At 33.2% G+C, this 19,961-nt stretch overlaps 1 protein-coding gene across 2 annotated transcripts; it reads right to left on the reverse strand.

Moving 5' to 3' along the window:
• Nucleotides 1–12,017: 12,017 nt before the first annotated feature.
• On the reverse strand, nucleotides 12,018–19,196 carry LOC107914722 (MACPF domain-containing protein At1g14780). 2 transcript variants are annotated; one of them, XM_016843739.2, is made up of 7 exons: nucleotides 18,648–19,196; nucleotides 16,491–16,729; nucleotides 15,344–15,545; nucleotides 15,180–15,257; nucleotides 14,900–15,083; nucleotides 14,002–14,168; nucleotides 12,018–13,015 (listed from the first exon to the last, which is right to left on the reverse strand). In XM_016843739.2, the coding sequence occupies exons 1-7, from the start codon at nucleotides 18,894–18,896 to the stop codon at nucleotides 12,326–12,328; spliced, it is 1,809 nt and encodes a 602-aa protein (XP_016699228.2). In that variant the 5' UTR covers nucleotides 18,897–19,196; the 3' UTR covers nucleotides 12,018–12,325. The 2 variants fall into 2 exon arrangements, with proteins under 2 accessions (XP_016699228.2, XP_016699229.2); XM_016843740.2 differs by lacking the exon at nucleotides 18,648–19,196 and adding an exon at nucleotides 17,851–18,582.
• Between the last annotated feature and the right edge of the window lie 765 nt (nucleotides 19,197–19,961).

Genomic DNA, 19,961 nt, shown 5'->3' on the forward strand with positions numbered 1-19,961 from the left:
ATGTCCTTATATGGTAATTAGACCATAATAAGTGATAGTGAATGTACATGGCTTGGCAATTGTGTAATTTGTAAAGTTTTTAAGGTTAATGAAGTAAAAAAGTAATTATATGATAAAAATAATCAAATAAAACAAAACCATTTCCTTTTATTCATCTTTTACAACCAAAATTAAGAAATAATGGAAGCTATGGAAACCCTATTTTCTTCAATTAGGTATGCATTTTGTCCTATTTTTGATTATTTTTATATTTTCGAGATCGTTGTAGCTCAATCTAGCTAGCTCGAGGACTAATTTGCAAAATTGTTAAACTATTAGGGTTTTACCATTGATGAATATATGTGATTTTTGAAGTTTGATGATAGAAAATTAATGGTTGTTGTTAGATAAACAACTTTTCTAAAGGAATTTTTAGTGAAATTATCAAATAGGGACTAAATTGAATAATAGGAAATATTACATGGTGAAATTGTGAAATAATTGAAGTATAGTGCATGCTAAGGACCTATTTGATATTCAGCCATTGTTAGTTACACGGGTGAGGACAGGGGCTAGGACACGGCCGTGTGTCCTTCGTTCGAATGTTACACGGCATAGGGTGTTTTCACACGGCCGCGTGACCCCTGTTTCCAATTTTTACAACTTTTTCTTAAAATTTCTGTTTTTTTTAAATTAATCCCAGGTGTTACTACTCAATTACATATGTAGCTCACTCAATTATGCAAATTCACATTCAATTGGTATACATTTAATTACATAAGTGTAAATAAATTCATTATGTATACCAATTGAGTTCTTATATTATTCACACTTATGTATTTATCAGAGAAAATTTATTTACAACTATGATTGAATTGATGTCCTAGTCTGTTATAATTATTCGGTGTAAAAGACTTCTACAAAACAACTCAGACTCGAATATGCAAAAAAACTTGTTTTGTATGCATAATAGCTCGATACGCAACTCATTTGGCGTAGCCCTGGCATCATCTCTCCTAGTGTAAACCCAAATCAATCTACATGTAATATAACACACAAAAGTAAGTTCATGAGAACTTAGTGAGATAAACACCAGTTATAAATTTTTTTTACTCGTCGTATCTAGAAATTCAATTAACCATCTCATTGTTCTTTGTTCTTCAACTCGTCTCTAATGAATACCTTCCTATAATTTCATTCTTCATACCATAGATGTCACAACTTATTCTAGAATCATGCATTACCCTCCAAATCTTTGATACATAACTCACTTTCTTCACTCCTCACTTTCGTGATTCCTTAACCATCCCCATTCCAAAGGCCCATACAAACAAAATATTGTTATTCTTACATTCTAAGCCATCGTTTCTTTAAAATCCATGAATTATTTTGTACATAGGTAGAAGATACATTCTTTAATTATATTGTTTAATCCTTACTAGATGACACTCATTTTTCCTCTAATAATTACAGACAGATAACCTTCTTCAATGTACCAGGCATAGCATTTACTCAGATTTGTTCTTCAAGTCTAACTTGCCCATACTTTGAATTTACCAATTGCTTTGGCGCATTCCAGATTCTCGGTTCTTATATTAAGACCATGCAAGATAGGCCCCAATAACTCATATAGAGCTCATCACAAGGAAAAATCATTACATTATCTTATCGAAAGTGTAAAATGATACGCCACAAGGACTTTTCATTCAGATTTCACTATAACTTTCACTATAACTTATGTTCCTTTAGATTTTGTTGAGAATATCATTCTTTCTTTCAAGGTCTGCCATAGAAGTGTTTTCTTCAGATGGTTGCCACAATGGTCATTCTTTTGTGTGCGCCACGAAGGTGTTCCTTTCACCATTTGCCACATGGACTTTCCTTTCCTTAGATCACCATAAAGCCTTCTATTTCATAGATTGTCACAAAGGCATACATTTTTTGGCGTGTTCACGATAGGGATTCACCTAAACTCACATTTCATGAGGTTTTCCCCTCATCGTCCTATGTCATGCAAAAAACCCGTTAGGTAATAACCTTCATTTATTTCTTTCCATATGATGTCGTAACCCACCAGCTAAGGTCTTACACGGTATGGTGTAATGGCCATGGGCTTTCCTTACAGAGATCGTGTTTAAAGTCCTGACGAACCCCTTTAGAATCCACCATGGTGTACAGGCACAAACACTTAATAGATCTTTCATACATTAGCACCAAACTTAACATACATCTCGTCTTACACATTCCAGACATGTTCTTACAATCATATCTTTTACTCCAGCTTTCTTATCACATACTCTACACTTGTCAGATTCTTACAATCTATACATGCAAATCTTATCCAACATTCCTATATCAGCATACTCATCATATCATCCTTTTCTAATCTTAGTTCATGGTTCATACGATTCTTCATAAGAGTATCTAGAAAAAACAGCATACAACTTACAAGAGTCGGCCTAGGGACTCACTTGACAACTTCAAATAGCAACTTGGGCTTTAGGTCCAGCACTCAATCAGGGACTGTAGCAACCACTTCCTTATAAAATAAAGATCACCCTTAAAATCCATACAAATAACCTTTACAATCATTTAACCCCCATACAAGGCCTTACTTCTCTATTCACTCATACAAATCTACTTAGAGCCATAAAACTTAACTTGGCATAGAAATATTACTGATAAAATCTAGGATTTCCGATCCAGCTTAAAGGGATACTTCAGAATCCTCTAACCTTAGATTTCATTATTTTGGAAAAAGAAGAAAACAACTCCCTTTAAACTTGAAGGCCTATTAAAGTAGTCCAAGTCTTTATTGAAACTTGACAAATGTCACATCACTATTGAATTATCTTATCAAAGTCCATAACTTCCGAGAAACCTAATTGAGTATTTCCCCTTATCTTTAACTATCTTAGCTCACATTCGATTAACTCCTAACCAACTTACCTTGTAACTTAACTTGCACAGTTCCACTAAAAAAGGGCACATCAAACCTTTGACATGCACTCAACCCTCAATATCTATTCACTTTATCACTTCTTTATTCCAACAAACCATAGCAATATGGCATGGATCCCTCATAATCTTAAACATATAAATATATCTGCCCACTCTATACGCCAGAAATGGGCACTCAGGCGAATACCACTACGCCAATCATACTGCTAAAAGACTATGCTAGACCTTGTGCCTGCCAAAGTCAGAGCGTTACATCCATTATCCCCTATATATAAGCCCAATCCCAATGCTTGAGAGATCATTGAACACACACACTAAGAACACTTAGAACCTTCTTCCCAACCAAATAAACCTTCCAAGCCATCACCATTCCCACTAAAGACAATGGCTCTTTGCCTCAATCCAAGGTGACCCATTTTCATCACTGTCATACTCCCCTTTGTTGATTCTACTTGTCAACAAAACAACTAAAGTAGTTTTGCACCCTTCCTTATCTTTTTGCACAATTAATATTTTAATAATTTTACCGTTATATTTCATATTCCATTCATATAGATCATGCATGTCAACGGTTTGATCGTTAAAATATTAAAGTAGTTTAACACACTTTCGAATATTTTTGTACAATTAATATTTTAATTCAATTTTCATTTATAAAAATAAATTAGTACAATTATTTTTAATTCATATATAATTTTGATACTCTAGAAACTTTATATATACAATATGGTTACATTTTACATATTTTTGAAAAGGGATGATATATTTTTTTGCCCTTGAACTTAACAATTAGATCCACTTTGATAATTGTACTTTCTTTTTTGTTTACTTTGGCACTTGAACTTGGCAATTAGATCAATTTTGTTCCCTAAACATGGGTTCTATTAAAATTTGATGAATTGACCAGTGTTACTGAAATAGGACCGAATCAAATAGGCTGAGAACTGATCGATATAACGGTTCAAACAAAGAGGCTCAATCGATTGACTCAGAAACTACTAGAAATTGATAAAAATAAAAAATTGAGACAAAAATTGACAGTGAACATGTTGAACCGGTTTAATAATTTTATCTTTATTTTATAAAAAATTTTACGATTATTTATTTATTTATTTTTGGTCTAGCGATTGAACTAGCCGATTTTTGAATTGAGTACCAATGGTCTGGTTCAACAACCCGTTCAGGTATTAAAACACTGAATGTGATGATGTGGCACAACCTTAGAGTGTCACATCATCAAACTTTTATATCCTTGAGCAAACTACACCACAGGTCACCCAACTATGGGCCTATTTCCTTTTTGGACACTAACTATAAAGTTTTTTTTTAATTTGGTCCCTCAACTAATGAAGATTTTTCTTTTTCCATTTTCATCAAGTTTTTTTAAGTGTCTAACGAGAGGGTAATGTGGTAATCAAAAAATGATATAATAACAAATTTAACTCTCAACTTTTACATATTATATCGATTTAGTTATAATTTTAAAAAAGTTAACCCTCAAATTTTACAAATAATCTCAATTTTATCCTAACTCTAAAAAATTTAATATATATATATATAATACATAAATATTTTCAAAAAAACATAAAAAAAAACCAAACAAAATTCATAACCCAGATCTGCAAAGGTTTCAAGTATCTTTAGAGGTGACAGTTTAGTAGTAGATCCATAAGTAGATGAAATGGTGGATGGGAGGGACACTTGGTTCCAGACGCATGTTGTGGTTTCATTTTGGTAGATAGGAGATTTTTAAGAGGCCTACATAGTATTTTTTTTTTTCATTTTGGGGTTCATGATCCTTACTTGCTCTCTTTAGATTCATCTTTGGTGGAGGCAACGATGGTAGTGGGGTGGAAGAAATGGAGGAAGAAGGTAAATATTTAATATTTTTATATATTTTAAATATACGTTTATTTTATATCTTTTTAATTTTTTAAATATTGTTCTTTATTCAAAAACCTTTTCTTAAAATTTTTGTATATTCTTAAAATTTATTATATTTAAAAAAACTATTTATGTACTTTTATATATTTCTCTGACTTTTTTAGAATTAGGATCAAATTGAAACCATTTGTAAATTTTGAGAATTAATTTTATTTAAAATTATGACTAAATTGATATAAAGTAAAAGTTGAGGATTGAATTTGTTATTATACCAATTTTTTAACTGCCATGCCACCCTTTGTCACACTTAACAACACGTAATGAAATGGACAAAAAATTCTCGATTAATTGGATAACCAATTTAAAAAATTCATAGTAAGATGACTAAAAAGAAAACTGACCCATAGTTGAATGACTTGTGATGTAATTTACCCTATATCTTTCAAGTTCAAAATCCAAAATGTACCTAATTACAAAATTTAAGCAGCAAAATGGAAAAAAAATATATAAGTATTAAAGTAAATTAATTACCAAGTTGAGAGACAAATTTATATTATCGTTTATATTTTTTATTTTATTTTTAACATTTGTAATAGCATTTACAAAACCATAACTTTTGGCATAATTTTAATAGTATTTAGAAGTATAGAATTTTTTTACTGACCTTTTACATAATGTTGATGTGCATTTACTTGGAATATCGGAGATATATTTTTCTTATTTCACAAATATTCTTAAAAGATTAAAATATTTTATCTATCAAATAATTTTAAGATTTTAATATCCCAAACCTTATAAGATAACCTTTTGTATAACTTTGCAAACCTCGGATATTTTTCACATAGTTTTATTAAACGTTGATATAACTTTAGTACCATGCCTAAAAGTTCTAATAACATTTAATATATAATTTTATACCAAAATAAAAATCATCTAAATATATAGATAGACCAACAGGTAGGTAAATAATGGCAAAACATGAAATAACAAAAAGGCAATTAATAAATAGATAGGGTTGATTTGAATTATCGGAAGGGTAATTATGGATATAAATGTAATCCACAATTTATAATAATGCCTTAAGCTGATGTCTCTCTGTGTGTATAAAGTGCCAAAGCCAACCATTTTCATTTCTCAAATTAAGTCACACTTTGACAGATTTTATTCTTGGATAATAAGTCAACTCTATCGCCTACATAAATGTACATATTAAAATGTCTATATCAGAGCAATCCCCAAGCCACAACAAAAATTACCCGTGTTTCTCTGATGTTTGAACAAATTCAGAATGTATAGCACTCCCACAATGCAACACTGCAAACCCGCCATTGATGAGTTATGAAAAACTAACAATCCACCTTATTAAAACCTTGTGAAAGAAATTAGCCCAAAGTAAATCAACCGAAAATATCGAACTAAAGGAAATGGAAGAGTTGCTAATGGTAGATCGGATCCACCTAAAAGCTGGCTGACACAGTTATTTCCATATTTTGACGGATTTGTCGTAACTGGCAGAGGCAACCATCCCTGTCACTTGAGACTGTGTCAGGGCTGATATAACACAGTCATGGGCCGGAATTGTCATACACTTGTTCTCAGCTGTGTTCCAAAGCTCCAGTGACTGCAAAAGATAGAAGCTTAGGAGATAGTCACAGAACAACGAAGGTAAAAAATACCGTATCCGAAATAATACAGACAGCTATCCATGAAATGGAAATAGAGCCATCAATCATCAACTGCAAGGAGTCGAAGAGTGGGTGAAACAAATGGCAAATGATAACTTAAGAATACGAAACGACACCTGATAACCACTAACAACCAAGAGAGCAGGAAAGCTAGGATGAAAAACACAAGATTGAAACTTGTTCCCACTAGAATTGAGCTCATGAATGCACTCTCCCTAGGCCAGCGACCACACTCTAACAGAATCCAGACTGACAGATGCTAAAAAGTCTCCATTTGTGTCCCAACAAATAGAGTGAACCTCTGTATTGTGCCCCTGAGAGGAAATAAAATTCTCCAGATGAAACCATACTGTGTCGAAATTGGTTTCACTATAAATGAGGTAATATACTCTTCCTTTAAAAAATTTACATATTTAATAATATTTCTACCTGCAATAACTGTGCTCTTCTGTCAGTCTCAACATCCACAATAGACACAACAGTCTCCGCTGCCGCAGCTAGAAATTGTCCTATTCTTGGTTGAAATCTGACATTACTGCAGCCTCCCTGCTTCAATCATTGGAATAACTTAGATGAAAAACATTGGATCCAAAAGAACCTGCTGCACTATTAAAAAATAACAAAGCTTAAGGATCTAGAAGGCTAGCCTCGGAGATACGAGTGCAAGAATACTGATTGATGTTCCAAAAGCGAATCTCACTGTTACCATCACAAGAGCAGAAAAAATCATTCTTCTTAGGGTGAAAATCAAGGGACATAACTTGTGCCGTATGCCCTGTAAATTTCCACATGCAATAACTTGGCTGCAAAAATAACAGAAAACAAGCATCCCTGATATGAAAACCATAAAATTCACCAGCATTGAACAAATTAGAATTGGTAGTCTTTTCTGTGACTATAACAACTTTGTGTTTTGTCTTCAATCAAACAATGTCAGAACTAATGGTGTAAGCATTAGTTCAGCATAGACAATAGCAGAATGTGTAGTAGTCTAAAATCTAAATGTAAAACCGGAGGGAAGACTACCACAAAAGAAAGGGGCGAAAGGGCCCTATAAGAGAGAATTACACACAAATGCAAAAAGAAAGGAGCTAGAAGATATACTTGTGCAGCATCCCAAACTCGCACTGTTGCATCAAAAGAAGATGTTGCCAGCTGAGTGGAATTTGGTCTGAAGCGAATATCAGTTATAATATGAGTGTTTTCCTCAGGTGTGCATTCAGTTTTCAGAGTTTCCATGTTCCAAAGAACAGCCTACTGACAGGAAATTGACAAGCATGACCATCATTATTCCACACTTCCATTTAAGGTTTTTTTTTCCGATTAATCATAAATATTCCCATAAATATTCTGCAAGGATCCAAGAAGTTTAGCATCACATGGCTACATCATTTATGGAAATAAAACAGTCAATGACAAAATAATTGATAATCCTAACTTATGCTGCATGCTACATATGAAACTTCGTTCCTTATATGCTACAAATCTTTATACCTTCTTGTCATGCCCAGCACTGGCCAATAGCTTTCCATCAGAAGAGAAATGACAACAGGTGACTTTGCCATTGCTTTTACGTATTAAACCAACTTCATTGAAGCCAAAACCTGAAATGTATAAAACAAGTCATTACTGTGGTCAATTTGAAGAATAAAGAGTGCTGAAAGCATGAACTCATATGTTACCCTTTGAAGTCTCAGTAGCATGTTCAGAAGGATTTCGTTTTAGGGTGCCAAACAACGTCCCCCATCTCCATCATCATGTGAGAGAAAAGACTCCATATTGTCGTCCAAGGAGCCAACATCTCCAAAATGTTCCATGTCCTCCTGCAATTGCAAATTACATCATAAGCAGGCTTTTGAAATGACTTGTTCAAGGCTAGGTTTGAAATCTGTACTTACATAACGAAGGATTAGGAAACAAAACCCTAATGAAAACATGCTAAGAACAAAGTTTCATGTAGATATGTTCAATCTTGCCACATTCTTCAAAGAGAGTGTATCAAGATCTCTCAATAGCCTCAAAAGTCAAAACCATTAAGAAATCAAAATATTCACTTAGGAACAAAATATAGCCATCCGTTAAGCCATAACCAGATTCCAACCGAAAGGATAGAGAAACCCTGATATTTTCTATACTACAGCATGAGCAGCTCCAGAATGAACTCTGGCATGAATAACATAAAAATGCTGTACTACAATAACAATATTCATCCTTAGTCATGTAAATAAAAACAAAAAATTAAGAGAACTAAAAAGAAAAAAGTTATGCTAGATTCTGAACAAGTTCCGTATTGCTAAAGGATGATGTGTCTCTGTTGGAACAATGAACAAGGATGAATGAAACAAGCAATTTCTTGAGCTTGAAGGCTCGATACTTGCTGTGCAAACAAAACAGAATTGAGCTTAAAGAACTAAAGAAAACAATGAATTAAGAGAGTATTGGACGAAGAATTCTTCGATGAATTTTTCATTAACTTGAAAAATGGCATAATGCCAATACATATACACATAAGCTGGTCAAAGAGAAACAAAATGACCACCAAAACACTACCTACTACCACTAAGTACATTAAAACTTGTTAAACTTAACTTGTACACTTTGCAAAGCTGATTTATCAGCTCAAACATTACCTAATTACATCAAGCACATTGACAACTTAGTTCAAATCAAACTAAGTAACGAAAAAAACACTTGAAGTAACCAAAATGAATCAGTAGCATGAGCTTCTGTTGCAACTGCATGGCTCGACAGCTTGGTCTACTCCTTGTGCTGCATGGAAGCCAGCTTCAACCTTGGCTTGCATGCTGCAAACTCCCAATCTCATTCTCAAATGCTCGAACCTTGACACACTAAAGGGCTTTGTCAGGATATTAGCTAGTTGATCCCCAGAACTGCAATGAACCAGTTTCACCTCTTGAGCTTGTTCCATTTCCCTAACAAAATGAAACTTGATCTTGAAGTGCTTTGTTCTTCCATGGAACACTGGATTCTTTGCAATTGCAACAGTTGACTGGTTATCACATTTGATCTCTGTTGCTTCCCTTTGGTGTAGATTCAAATCTACCATGATTTTTCTTAGCCAAATGGCTTGGTTCACAGCACTAGTAGCTGCTACATACTCTGCCTCAGTTGTTGATTGAGCAACTACTATTTGCTTCTTTGAACTTCAACAAAAAAGAGCTGAACCAAGGGTAAACTAATACCCTAAGGTACTCTTCATATCATCTATCGATCCAGCCCAATCACTATCAGCATATCCAAGCAGCTTCATGCTATTAACTTTGCTGAACATCATTCCAAAGCTCAGTGTACCTTTGATGTACCTGAGAACTCTTTTGGCAGCTTGAAAATGCTTCCCATTACAGCAATGCATGAATCTAGACAACAGACTAACTGCAAATATAATGTCTGGTCTAGTGGCTGTCAAATAGAGCAAACATCCAACTAAACTTCTGTAGGTTGTGTCATCTACCTTCTCGAAATCACCTTGGCTTGACATCTTCTCTCCAACAGCAATTGGAGTGCTTGTTGCTTTACAATTTAACATGGAGAACTTGTTCAGAATCTTCAAGGAAAATGCCTTCTGACTTAGAAAGATCCCTTGCTGAGTTTGAGACACTTCCATGCCAAGGAAATAGGACATTTGTCCCAAATCAGACATTTTAAACTTTTTCTCCATTTTGGCTTTGAAATTAGGCAGCATTTCATGACTTTCTCTTGTCACCAGCAGGTCATCAACATACAGGGACACTATGAGTTGTGTTTTATTGTCTTTCTTTTTCACATACTGGGTTGGTTCACTGATGCTTCTCTCAAACCCCATGCTAGCTAGGTAGCTATCGATTCTCTCATACCAGGCTCTTGGTGCCTGTTTTAAGCCATATAAGGCTTTCTGCAGCTTGTAGACACTATCTTCCTTGCTTGCTAATTTGAAACCTTCAGGCTGTTCAACATAGATTTCCTCATCAAGAAAACCATTGAGAAAGGCTGACTTTACATCGAGTTGATGTATCTTCCATTGCTTCTGTGCAGCCAAATTGTATCAAGCCTGGCCACTGGTGCAAATGTCTCAAAGTAGTCAATGCTATACTTTTGACTGAATTCCTTCACTACCAGCCTTACTTTTAACTTGTTCAGAGTTCCATCAGCATTATGTTTGGCTAGAAACACCCATTTCACTCCTATAACCTTCCTGTTTACTGGTCTTGCAACTAGCTCTCAAGTCTATTTCCAATTTAATACATGTTATACATACAACCAACATACATTACATACCCAAAACACACATGTCATTTCATACCAGTATCAGTCATTCAAATAACCAATCAACTATGCAACTTTGCAAACATGCCATTTAACTAGGGCTTGATACGTGCTTAATTCGACCACCTTAAATCCACTCACTTAGCGATTTAACTAAGTCCGACCAGCAAGTTTAATCATTGTTTATAACATTAAATATATTATTAAAGCATTCAAGTTAACAAGAGAGGACCCACACATTATTTTTGCACTACTGCAACACTATTTGTGAAACCCACAATTTCTCCTCAATACCTTAAATTGAACCTAAATTAATTTTTTTTTATCGAATTAGGCTTTTGTAAAAATAGCCTAAAAACACCCCTTTAAGGGTTCAATCAAATTAGCATTACCATAAGAATTTTCATATCCAAATTGGCTAGGCTACTTACATTGATTTGATGTGAAACGTGTGTGTGAACGTCTAACGGCTTCACTGTTGATCTGGGGAAATTAAGTCAGTGCCTAAAACCAAAAATTACTAAATAATCAATAGATAAACAACCGTTAAAAACCTTGATTTCATCATTTGACATGTTCCCTATTAACCCTCAATCAACCGCACTTACACTTCCCGATTGTCAAATCTAAGTTGACGAACAATTAAGATCGAATTTTCCTAAGTCACACATGATCAAAGGTTGATTAGGAAGGATTTAAAGAGATTCAAATCTTGTTGTAAATAAGAGACAAAAATAATGAAAATAACAACCCCCTATTGAAGGGTCTATGATCGGCGCACCACCACCATTGGCGGCCAAAATTAGGGCTTAATTCTGTGAATTCTTCACTGAATATTTTGTCATCAAAGTCTTTGTTCTAAGTTCAGTTCATAGCTATCAGGGTAAGCCTATGTCTTGTTGGGTTTAAGATTTTACAATATATCCTTAAGTTGTATTTTAAAAAAAAATAATAAATAAATTACCATTTTTGGAGTTAAAAATATCCTTAACAATATATCTCTCTATCCATATATATATATATATATATAACCTTCAATTTTTCATTTTTTCAATTCTTTTTCCAAGATAAATAAAATCAATTTCACGAATATTTTAATGATAAAAAGATAAATATAAAATCAATTCTTAAAAAAAACAAAAATCAATACAAAATCAATCGGGGTATAACTAAAGAAAGGAGCAGCTAAGCCAGTTTTCAGTCTTTATTATCAATATATCAAGGCTTTTCATCGCTTCCATGCTCTTCAAATATAACCTTTTTTATTTATTATTAAAAATAACAAATATGGAACTCTATGAATGAACTGAATGTTTCTTTTCTCTTTCTCTTAGTCCAAAAATAAAGAATTAATAAAATTATAAGCAAACAAATCAATGACAATATTCATTTCTCGACTTTGGGCTGCAACTTAGGTGGTCAGAATGGCTCAAATTTGGATATAACTACACCACTCTCTTACTTGTACAAAGAGATTCAAACCAAAAATCAATTCAAACTATATGTGTATATATATACCAATCACACTCTATATGTACAATAGAGGCCGATGGTCATGGATAGTCCAACAATGCAAACTTTACTTGCAAGCTAATCTTACCACCCTCATTGACTAGCTTGGCTGCAGTTACCAACCAATGTCCCGGAGCATCATGTGGACCACGCACAACCTCAGACATGTCCATATATTTTAGTAGTTTTTTAGAGCGAATTGGTGCAGGTGGACCATCAGGATATACACCTGAATTAAGTGCAGTTGGAGCTTGCTTTTGTTGTCCGTTGACTGTCCGTTGAGTGAAAGTAAAAGTTGTACTAAGATTTGTAAGGAAATTGGCCTTACGAGTAGTTTCAGGTGCAACTGCCCACTCGGTCTTCTGGATAGTGCAGTTGGGTATATGAGTATACAGCAGACGGAGATGCAAAACCGTCTTTGCCCATTTCACTGTGCAAAGAAGCTGTGCACCGGTTACGATAAAAACACCACTTGAGACTTCTTGCAACCAATTAGGATCATGCTTAACTACAGATGTGCAAACATTTGAGTATCTCTTCCACCTGACTGGCTCTAAATATTGATTGCTGGGCCTATAGTCATCTGAACCTCGCCATTGGCACGGCCTGCCGGATGTTGTCATCATATTTGGAAGACTTGAGAGATGTTGCACATGTAATGCCAATCGGTTGCATTTTTTTCCTTCCAAGTACAAACGAAGACCAACTACTGGTTTTAGATCACTTGAAACCTGCAATTGTACAAAATATTTAAATTTATTTTATAGTAAAACTGTCTTTGTCTGCAAAGAATAGCTAAAAACAATGGATGAACTTCGATAGCAATTCGGAGGGGTGAAGCAGTTTAAACCTATATTTATACATGTAGCACATCTTCATGGTTATGCATACATGCCTACACATGTATATCTACATGTATATCTACATGGAGGAGAAAGGTAAACCACATATATATGTGTTTATAAAACCAGGCAAATTTCACCACAGATCCATATTTAAAAATCTTTTTGTTCATATTTTACCTTAAAGAATACTGAAGTGTGTTTGTTGATAGTTGTTACTGCTAAAAATTCAATTCAAACGTTAATTTCCACTTCCAGAACTCAAACTATATTTTCTACTAGATTATCAGACAACTTTACCATGAAAAAAATGACCATTTAAATATTAAAGACGTGTTTATTGTCGCCAACAAAAATTCCAACGTAATTTCTTTCCAAGAGTAGTAACTCAACTCCACTTCCTACTATAGGCTTTTACCAAGAAATTTTGGCATTTTAATTATAATGTGACTACAGTCTACATCAAATCTACTAGAACCCTGCCAACATTGTTAGTACCAAAGATGTGCAAGTCATACTTAACAGTGCCATACATACTGGTTTCAAGCAAAACTGGTGCAGTAATATTAAACTTACTTTTAGGATTCTCTGTGCTAGCAATTTGTTCATGGAATTTTAGTTAAGTCCAGGTTCAGATGCTGTCATATGCTTTTAAATTATATTGTGCATTGCTTATAGAAAGAACATATTAGGTAAGGAATTAGTGAATCTTCCCTTTGATTTCAGGAATTATAAACTTTGGATCTTTCAAGACTTCTGTTCTAGATGAGAAGAGGAAGAATAATAATTCAGGTGACAAGCCAATATGATGATGAAAACAATAAAACTAATAAGCCAATTATTAGAAGACAATGCTTTATGAGCTGTTTGACTACCTGTGCACAGCTGACTTGTATCTTAGGACCCAGGAAAGCAAATTGCAGGGAAGGGCAAGACGATTTTTTCCTCTGATGCTTAAGAGGCAGTTCACAGAACATAGGAGCCCATTGTCGTGGAACTTGAAACTCCAAGAAATAACGTAAGTCCTCTGGAGCAGGCTTGTCTACACAGATTCAGCAAGTTAAAGAACTTTACTTTCTCATAAACTAGAAATATATAAAAGTATGATAAGATTAAATGATTTGTAAAATTATTGTTAAAAATAACAAGAGTAAAAGTCCTCAAACAGCCAGTACTTAAGGCCAAATGTTCATTTTCCTTCAGCTTGATTTTTTTATTTTTTAAAAATATTCAAGTTGCGTACATATTTTATTTTTTCCTACCAAGTATAATGTTAAACGAATACATTCTATTATGCTAAATTTCTTAAACATAGCATTGACATGTCAGATTCAGACAGCGGGATATGCGGCATATTTTATTTCCAGCAGGGACACAACAGAGGGTAGATCTTTCCCTTAGACCTTGAAGCACTTCCTCTCCAACTAAACATGCCTCAAACTTCAGCGTCATACAAAATATAAACAATCGCAAAAGAAAGTAGTCAAACATATTCTTCAATTGAATTTGAAAACAAATTTTTTTGACAACTAATACTTGAGAAAAATTAATAATTTTATATAAAATAAGATTTTTTTATAAGTTTCATGTTTTATTCTTTCCAACCAAAAATCTATAAACTTATCATAGTCTTACCCCAAAACTGTTACTCTAGTCAAGTTATTCAGTTAATATTATTTATTAGAGAAGAATTCCAACCATCACCAAAACCATATTTGAAGCAAAAACACAGAACTGAAGTTATTTCCATTCGTCAAGCACAGCAGTACTTACAACGAAGATACAAGTTGATCGCATGGCTAAGATACCCACTTCCTGGAATCCCAGTCAGAAGAGAAGTGATTGGTACAAACTTGAACAAAATTCCTTCTGGTTTAGTAGGTACAGTGTGGAGCCAGTTGGAGTGATTATGCAAGAACACATTTCCTCCCCTTTTTGAAGAAATGATAGTGAGTCCCTAGTTAAGATGAAAACAAAGGAAAAAGAAATAATTTATGGATTCTAATGATAAATTAAACAAAAAATCAGAGTAACACTCAAGTTCTAGACTCACATCTTTGCTTGATGTTTCCGCAATGCTGGCCAGCTGCAAGGAGTTTGACTTGAATATGTGGTTAAAGACCTTGGGTACCTGCATAAATAAATGGAATTTAGAAACAATACTGTTGTTTACCAAAAACACAAAACATCTCTTAAATTTCAATGAGATGCTAATACTTTTTGTTTGCCATCTCTTGTTTTTCTCTGCAGTAATGAAGGGCTTTTCCCATCTGAAAACATAACATCTCCAAGATCCTCCAAATACCCCCTGAGCTCAGAAGAAGGAATTGCAGAGGAATAGTTTTGTCTGACACATAGCAAATCTTGACCGCCAACAGCCATGCCGACTATTATGTGCGTCCCATATGTCTGTATGAACCTGCCTAATACAATTTGTTAGATATGTACTGCATGAAACCAATAATAATGATACTAATAGATGCCAAGCAACCAAAATAATTCATGTTTTTCCCAGCTAAATTAGACACGGCATTATGTGGCAGAAAATTTGATCAGCACGAAATTTACATGTACACACACAATATATATATTTGCATGTGAATGTAAGGAAACTCCCAACCCCCTTATTTTACCATTGGAAAGTGATATTCTAACCAAAATGTTTGTAATAAACCTCTTAAACATTCTTGTTTTAGTTCAAATTCATATTTGTTATCATAAGAGCAGTACCCTGGCTCAAAAAGAAACAGATGAAAGCAAACCAAAATGTGATACATAAATCATGTAGGACAGCTAGGGATGATTTCATAGTGCATGAATGCATGGTTTCCTAGGTTTCCAAGGACCCTAGTCATGGGTGCAACCTTACAAGAGAAGGGAAACTATGAGCAGAATTGTGAACTGTTAATTAATGTTAAGGTTGCAAGTTAATCACGTAGTATTCAAGCTGAAAAGATTATGGTAGATGATAGAATGCAAGCATGTTAAATAACAAGGTCAATCAAAAGGATTGCACTGCTTTGGGAGGAAACCGGTGAGAACATAACATTTTCTAAACCAGAAGTATTTCATGAGAAGATGAAAATGAGTATTACGGCTCCATCATCATCTCATAATTTAATTACAAATTGATGGCATATTTTCTCAAGCATACAGCCACACAGTCAACCTTAACCAGTTGAGAACCACAAATAATTCTGCATAACCAGCAATGCCTTTCCTTTAATATAGGCAAGAGCGTAAAACAAACAATCGGCAGCATTCATTCTTATGCAAACAGCCTCCACATAATCCATATGATTTCTCATTGATACGTAATGATCAAAATGCCAAGAAACTGCAAAACAATGTATCAGAAACATACCTAGACAATTCTTCTGGATCCCAGTGAGATGGAACAGATTTCTTAACACTATCATGTAAAACAAGTGGAGATGCTGTAAGGTGTAAATGATATAACGAAATAAAGTAACCATCAAAAGCAAGATTTTTGGTGTCTGCAGCATCATGAAGACAGTCTCCAGTCAAATCAAAAATTGTGTTAAGATAGCCTGAAGGAACCTTTCCTTGTATAGAAGATTTCTGATTAAGAAACTCAGACATCTACAAGGGAAGAAAGATTTGGGGTCAGAGAAAAGGTACATCATTGATACAACATTAAATAAACTAATTTCAACCTCTATAATGCTCTTAACACGTACAGCATTTAACATATATAATCTTAGATGGTTTTCATATTAAATCTCTTTTTTTCTTTTTCACTTTCTTCATCACTAAGGTTTGGGTAGAAACCCTTTCAAGATATTTTGACAATAGGATTTTGAAGTAATCAAAGTGTATTAATATCAGCTATTACTAACAACTGGTAGAGTCCCTAGATCATGAAGCAGCTATCAGGAACTCATGAATATAGTTACTTTTTTTACTTCTGGAATGGAGGTTTGCTTTAAGTTTAAATTTTTAATATCTATTTATTTCAAACAAAATTATTAAAGAAGAAACTATTACAAAAAAAATAAACATTACTAGCAGATTGAAAACTCTGATAAATGAGCTTCAAAATATGAAAGTTTTTCCACTGCAGCAGTCCATAAATGTTAAATGATCAAAAGGGAACCACTCTATATTTAAGTGATTCAATCACTGAAATTTTTCTGTTTTACCTACCAAAATCTATTAATTTCAGCATCTCAATGCCAACACTTGTGGACTCCATTCAGAGAAAAATGCTTTCACATGAAACCTTAATAATTAGTAACGGTATCTATGGCGTCAGATTCTTTCCTATCTCATTTCATTTCAGGGAAGTAGGTAGGACCATATTCAAATGCACAATTCTTAATTAATGTCGAAGAGAAAATTATTCTCATTTTTTTAAACAGGATTAACTTTGAGCTCAAACAAAAAATGCTCTTTAAAACATGAATCAGGCAGAAACATCATATCCCAACTCTACTGATATTCCCAAATCAAGATTATGGCTTAAATTATGAATCAGCACATAAAAATATGAATAAAATATAGACGTAAATTGTTTCTTAAATCAATTGACACCATTAGTAGAGAATTAGCTAGAGATTAACTCTTAACAGAGCTCTAGACCTTCAAAAAGTTGAGTCATCCCAAAACATGCTCAAATCACCTAAAGCTCAAAGCTTATTTTAATAACAGAGTGTGGAGAAATAAGCATGGTGTAAAACAATTTTTAAGACATGAAAGACAACCCTAGAAATCCATCCTTCAATATCTCTACTTCTTTCCTTATTGATAACAAACATCCCAGAGGAAGAAGAGGAACTCCAAATGGTGAAAGTTGCATGAGTCAATTAGCCCCTTCCCACCTTCTTCACTTGTATGGTTGTAAAAGAATATTAAAGAAAAATCTAATTATCCATTCAAAACAACCCAATTTATATAGGCACCATTAAAAACAAATCCCATCATGCATGCAACCTAACTTTGTTTTCCAAAAAAGAACTTTGAAGTTTCAAGAAAGATGCACTTAGTCAAAAGAGTTGAATATACAAGTCTATCCACATGTGACAAAAAGGTAACTTTTGATCCCACCATTTTCAAGGCTGATTCACCATAAATTAATGCTTATTTATAAAACACAAAGTTGTGATTCAATTTTCAAAAAACATATATACTTGGGAAAGAAAATGTTCTCAGCAATAGCAACTTTGCAAACCACACTAGTTAAGGATTCAGATCAGGCATTCATTAGCATTTCCCATGGTCAAAATTTGTATACTTGTTCGATCCCGCAAATTTCGGAGACTTTTAGAAAAGTTTTTAGACTTGACATAAGTTGGTCATTTCAACTATTACTATAAAAAATCACAAAACACAAAAAAACCTGATTCACCCATGAATCAGGAAACTGATACAAATCTAAGTTTGAGGAGGGGAAAATATGAACTGGGTATCTGAAATAACATCTTAAACACATAAAAAGAAAAACCCCAAATATTTGATCAAATAAACAAAAGAGAAATAGAAAAAAGAAAAGAAAACAGACCTGACTGAATTCAAGAACATCAGATTTGAATCGAATACGATCGCCTTTATCAAGACGAATATCTTGAGAAACATCTTTGATAGTAAAAACACCTGGCAATACAATGTCTCTTTTATCGGTTTCATCAAGCACCACCAACCTTGCTCCTTTAGCATATTTCAACCTGAAATCTCCGCTAATATCAAAGCCTTTTCCCAAAGCTTCCATAGCTCTTACCTCAATTGGCTTCTCACTTTCCTCCGTAACCATTCCTTTTCTTTTTTTTTTCACCTCTGCTCTGCTAGCTCAAAGACTTAAAACAACAGCAACAACTTCAAAATTGTAACTTTGGATTGTAGTGTTTCTTAAAGAAAGAAATAGTATTTGTACAAAATTTGACCGTCAGCTTTATTATCGTAGGCCACTTTAGACTATCATAAATGGATATATATATATACACACACATACATACACATGATCCACCAGGCAGGAAGACAAAATCAAATTGAGTTTACTTGTGCGTTGAGGGAGAAGAAAAGGTTATTTCTTTTCAACTTTCTTATGAATTTTGTATAGAATTGAAAGGGGAATATTTGAATATTAATATTAATATATTAGATAAAACTACGAACGAGGAGATTTCCGGGAAAGGGAAAAGTTTGTGGAGCGCCGTAAAATTTTTGTTTTTATTGGTATTTATTTATTGTCAATTCTTTTATTATAATATCAGTTTTTTTTTTTGGTGATGCATTGATTGTATATATTAATATAAATAAATAAATTTAATTATTTAATATATTTGTATTTAAATATAATTACAGTAAGATTGATATGGTAACGAAAATTAAATTTTATTTGAATTTTTTTTCTTCAATTAAACAACTAAAATAATTGTTTGATAAATAAAACTAATTATTAATAATTTTATAAAATATAGAAATAAGATTCGGAGAAAATTTGTAACTCAACTAAATTAGAAAATTAAAAAACTATTTTAAAATTATTTTAATTAATATAATTTTTTTAATAGAATAATTTGTACCGTTTTGAATTTCATTAAAAAAATAGTTTTATAAACCATATTAAGAAGAATTATTTTAAACCATATTAAGAGGAACTATTTTAAATTGTAAAAAAGAAATTGTTTTACACATTTTTTAAATAAATATTAAACGTGATTTTAATTTTAATTAAAATTAAATTAGTAAAAGTGTATTTAATCAAAAAATAATTTTAATAATATACACGGAATTAATTTAGAGTATCAAATGTCGTCATTTTAAACTATCTCGATCAACATTCGCCCTTGTACTATATATAAAACTAGATTTCTTA

Source organism: Gossypium hirsutum, chromosome D10 (genome assembly GCF_007990345.1).
Source record: "Gossypium hirsutum isolate 1008001.06 chromosome D10, Gossypium_hirsutum_v2.1, whole genome shotgun sequence".
Taxonomy (NCBI): domain Eukaryota; kingdom Viridiplantae; phylum Streptophyta; class Magnoliopsida; order Malvales; family Malvaceae; genus Gossypium; species Gossypium hirsutum.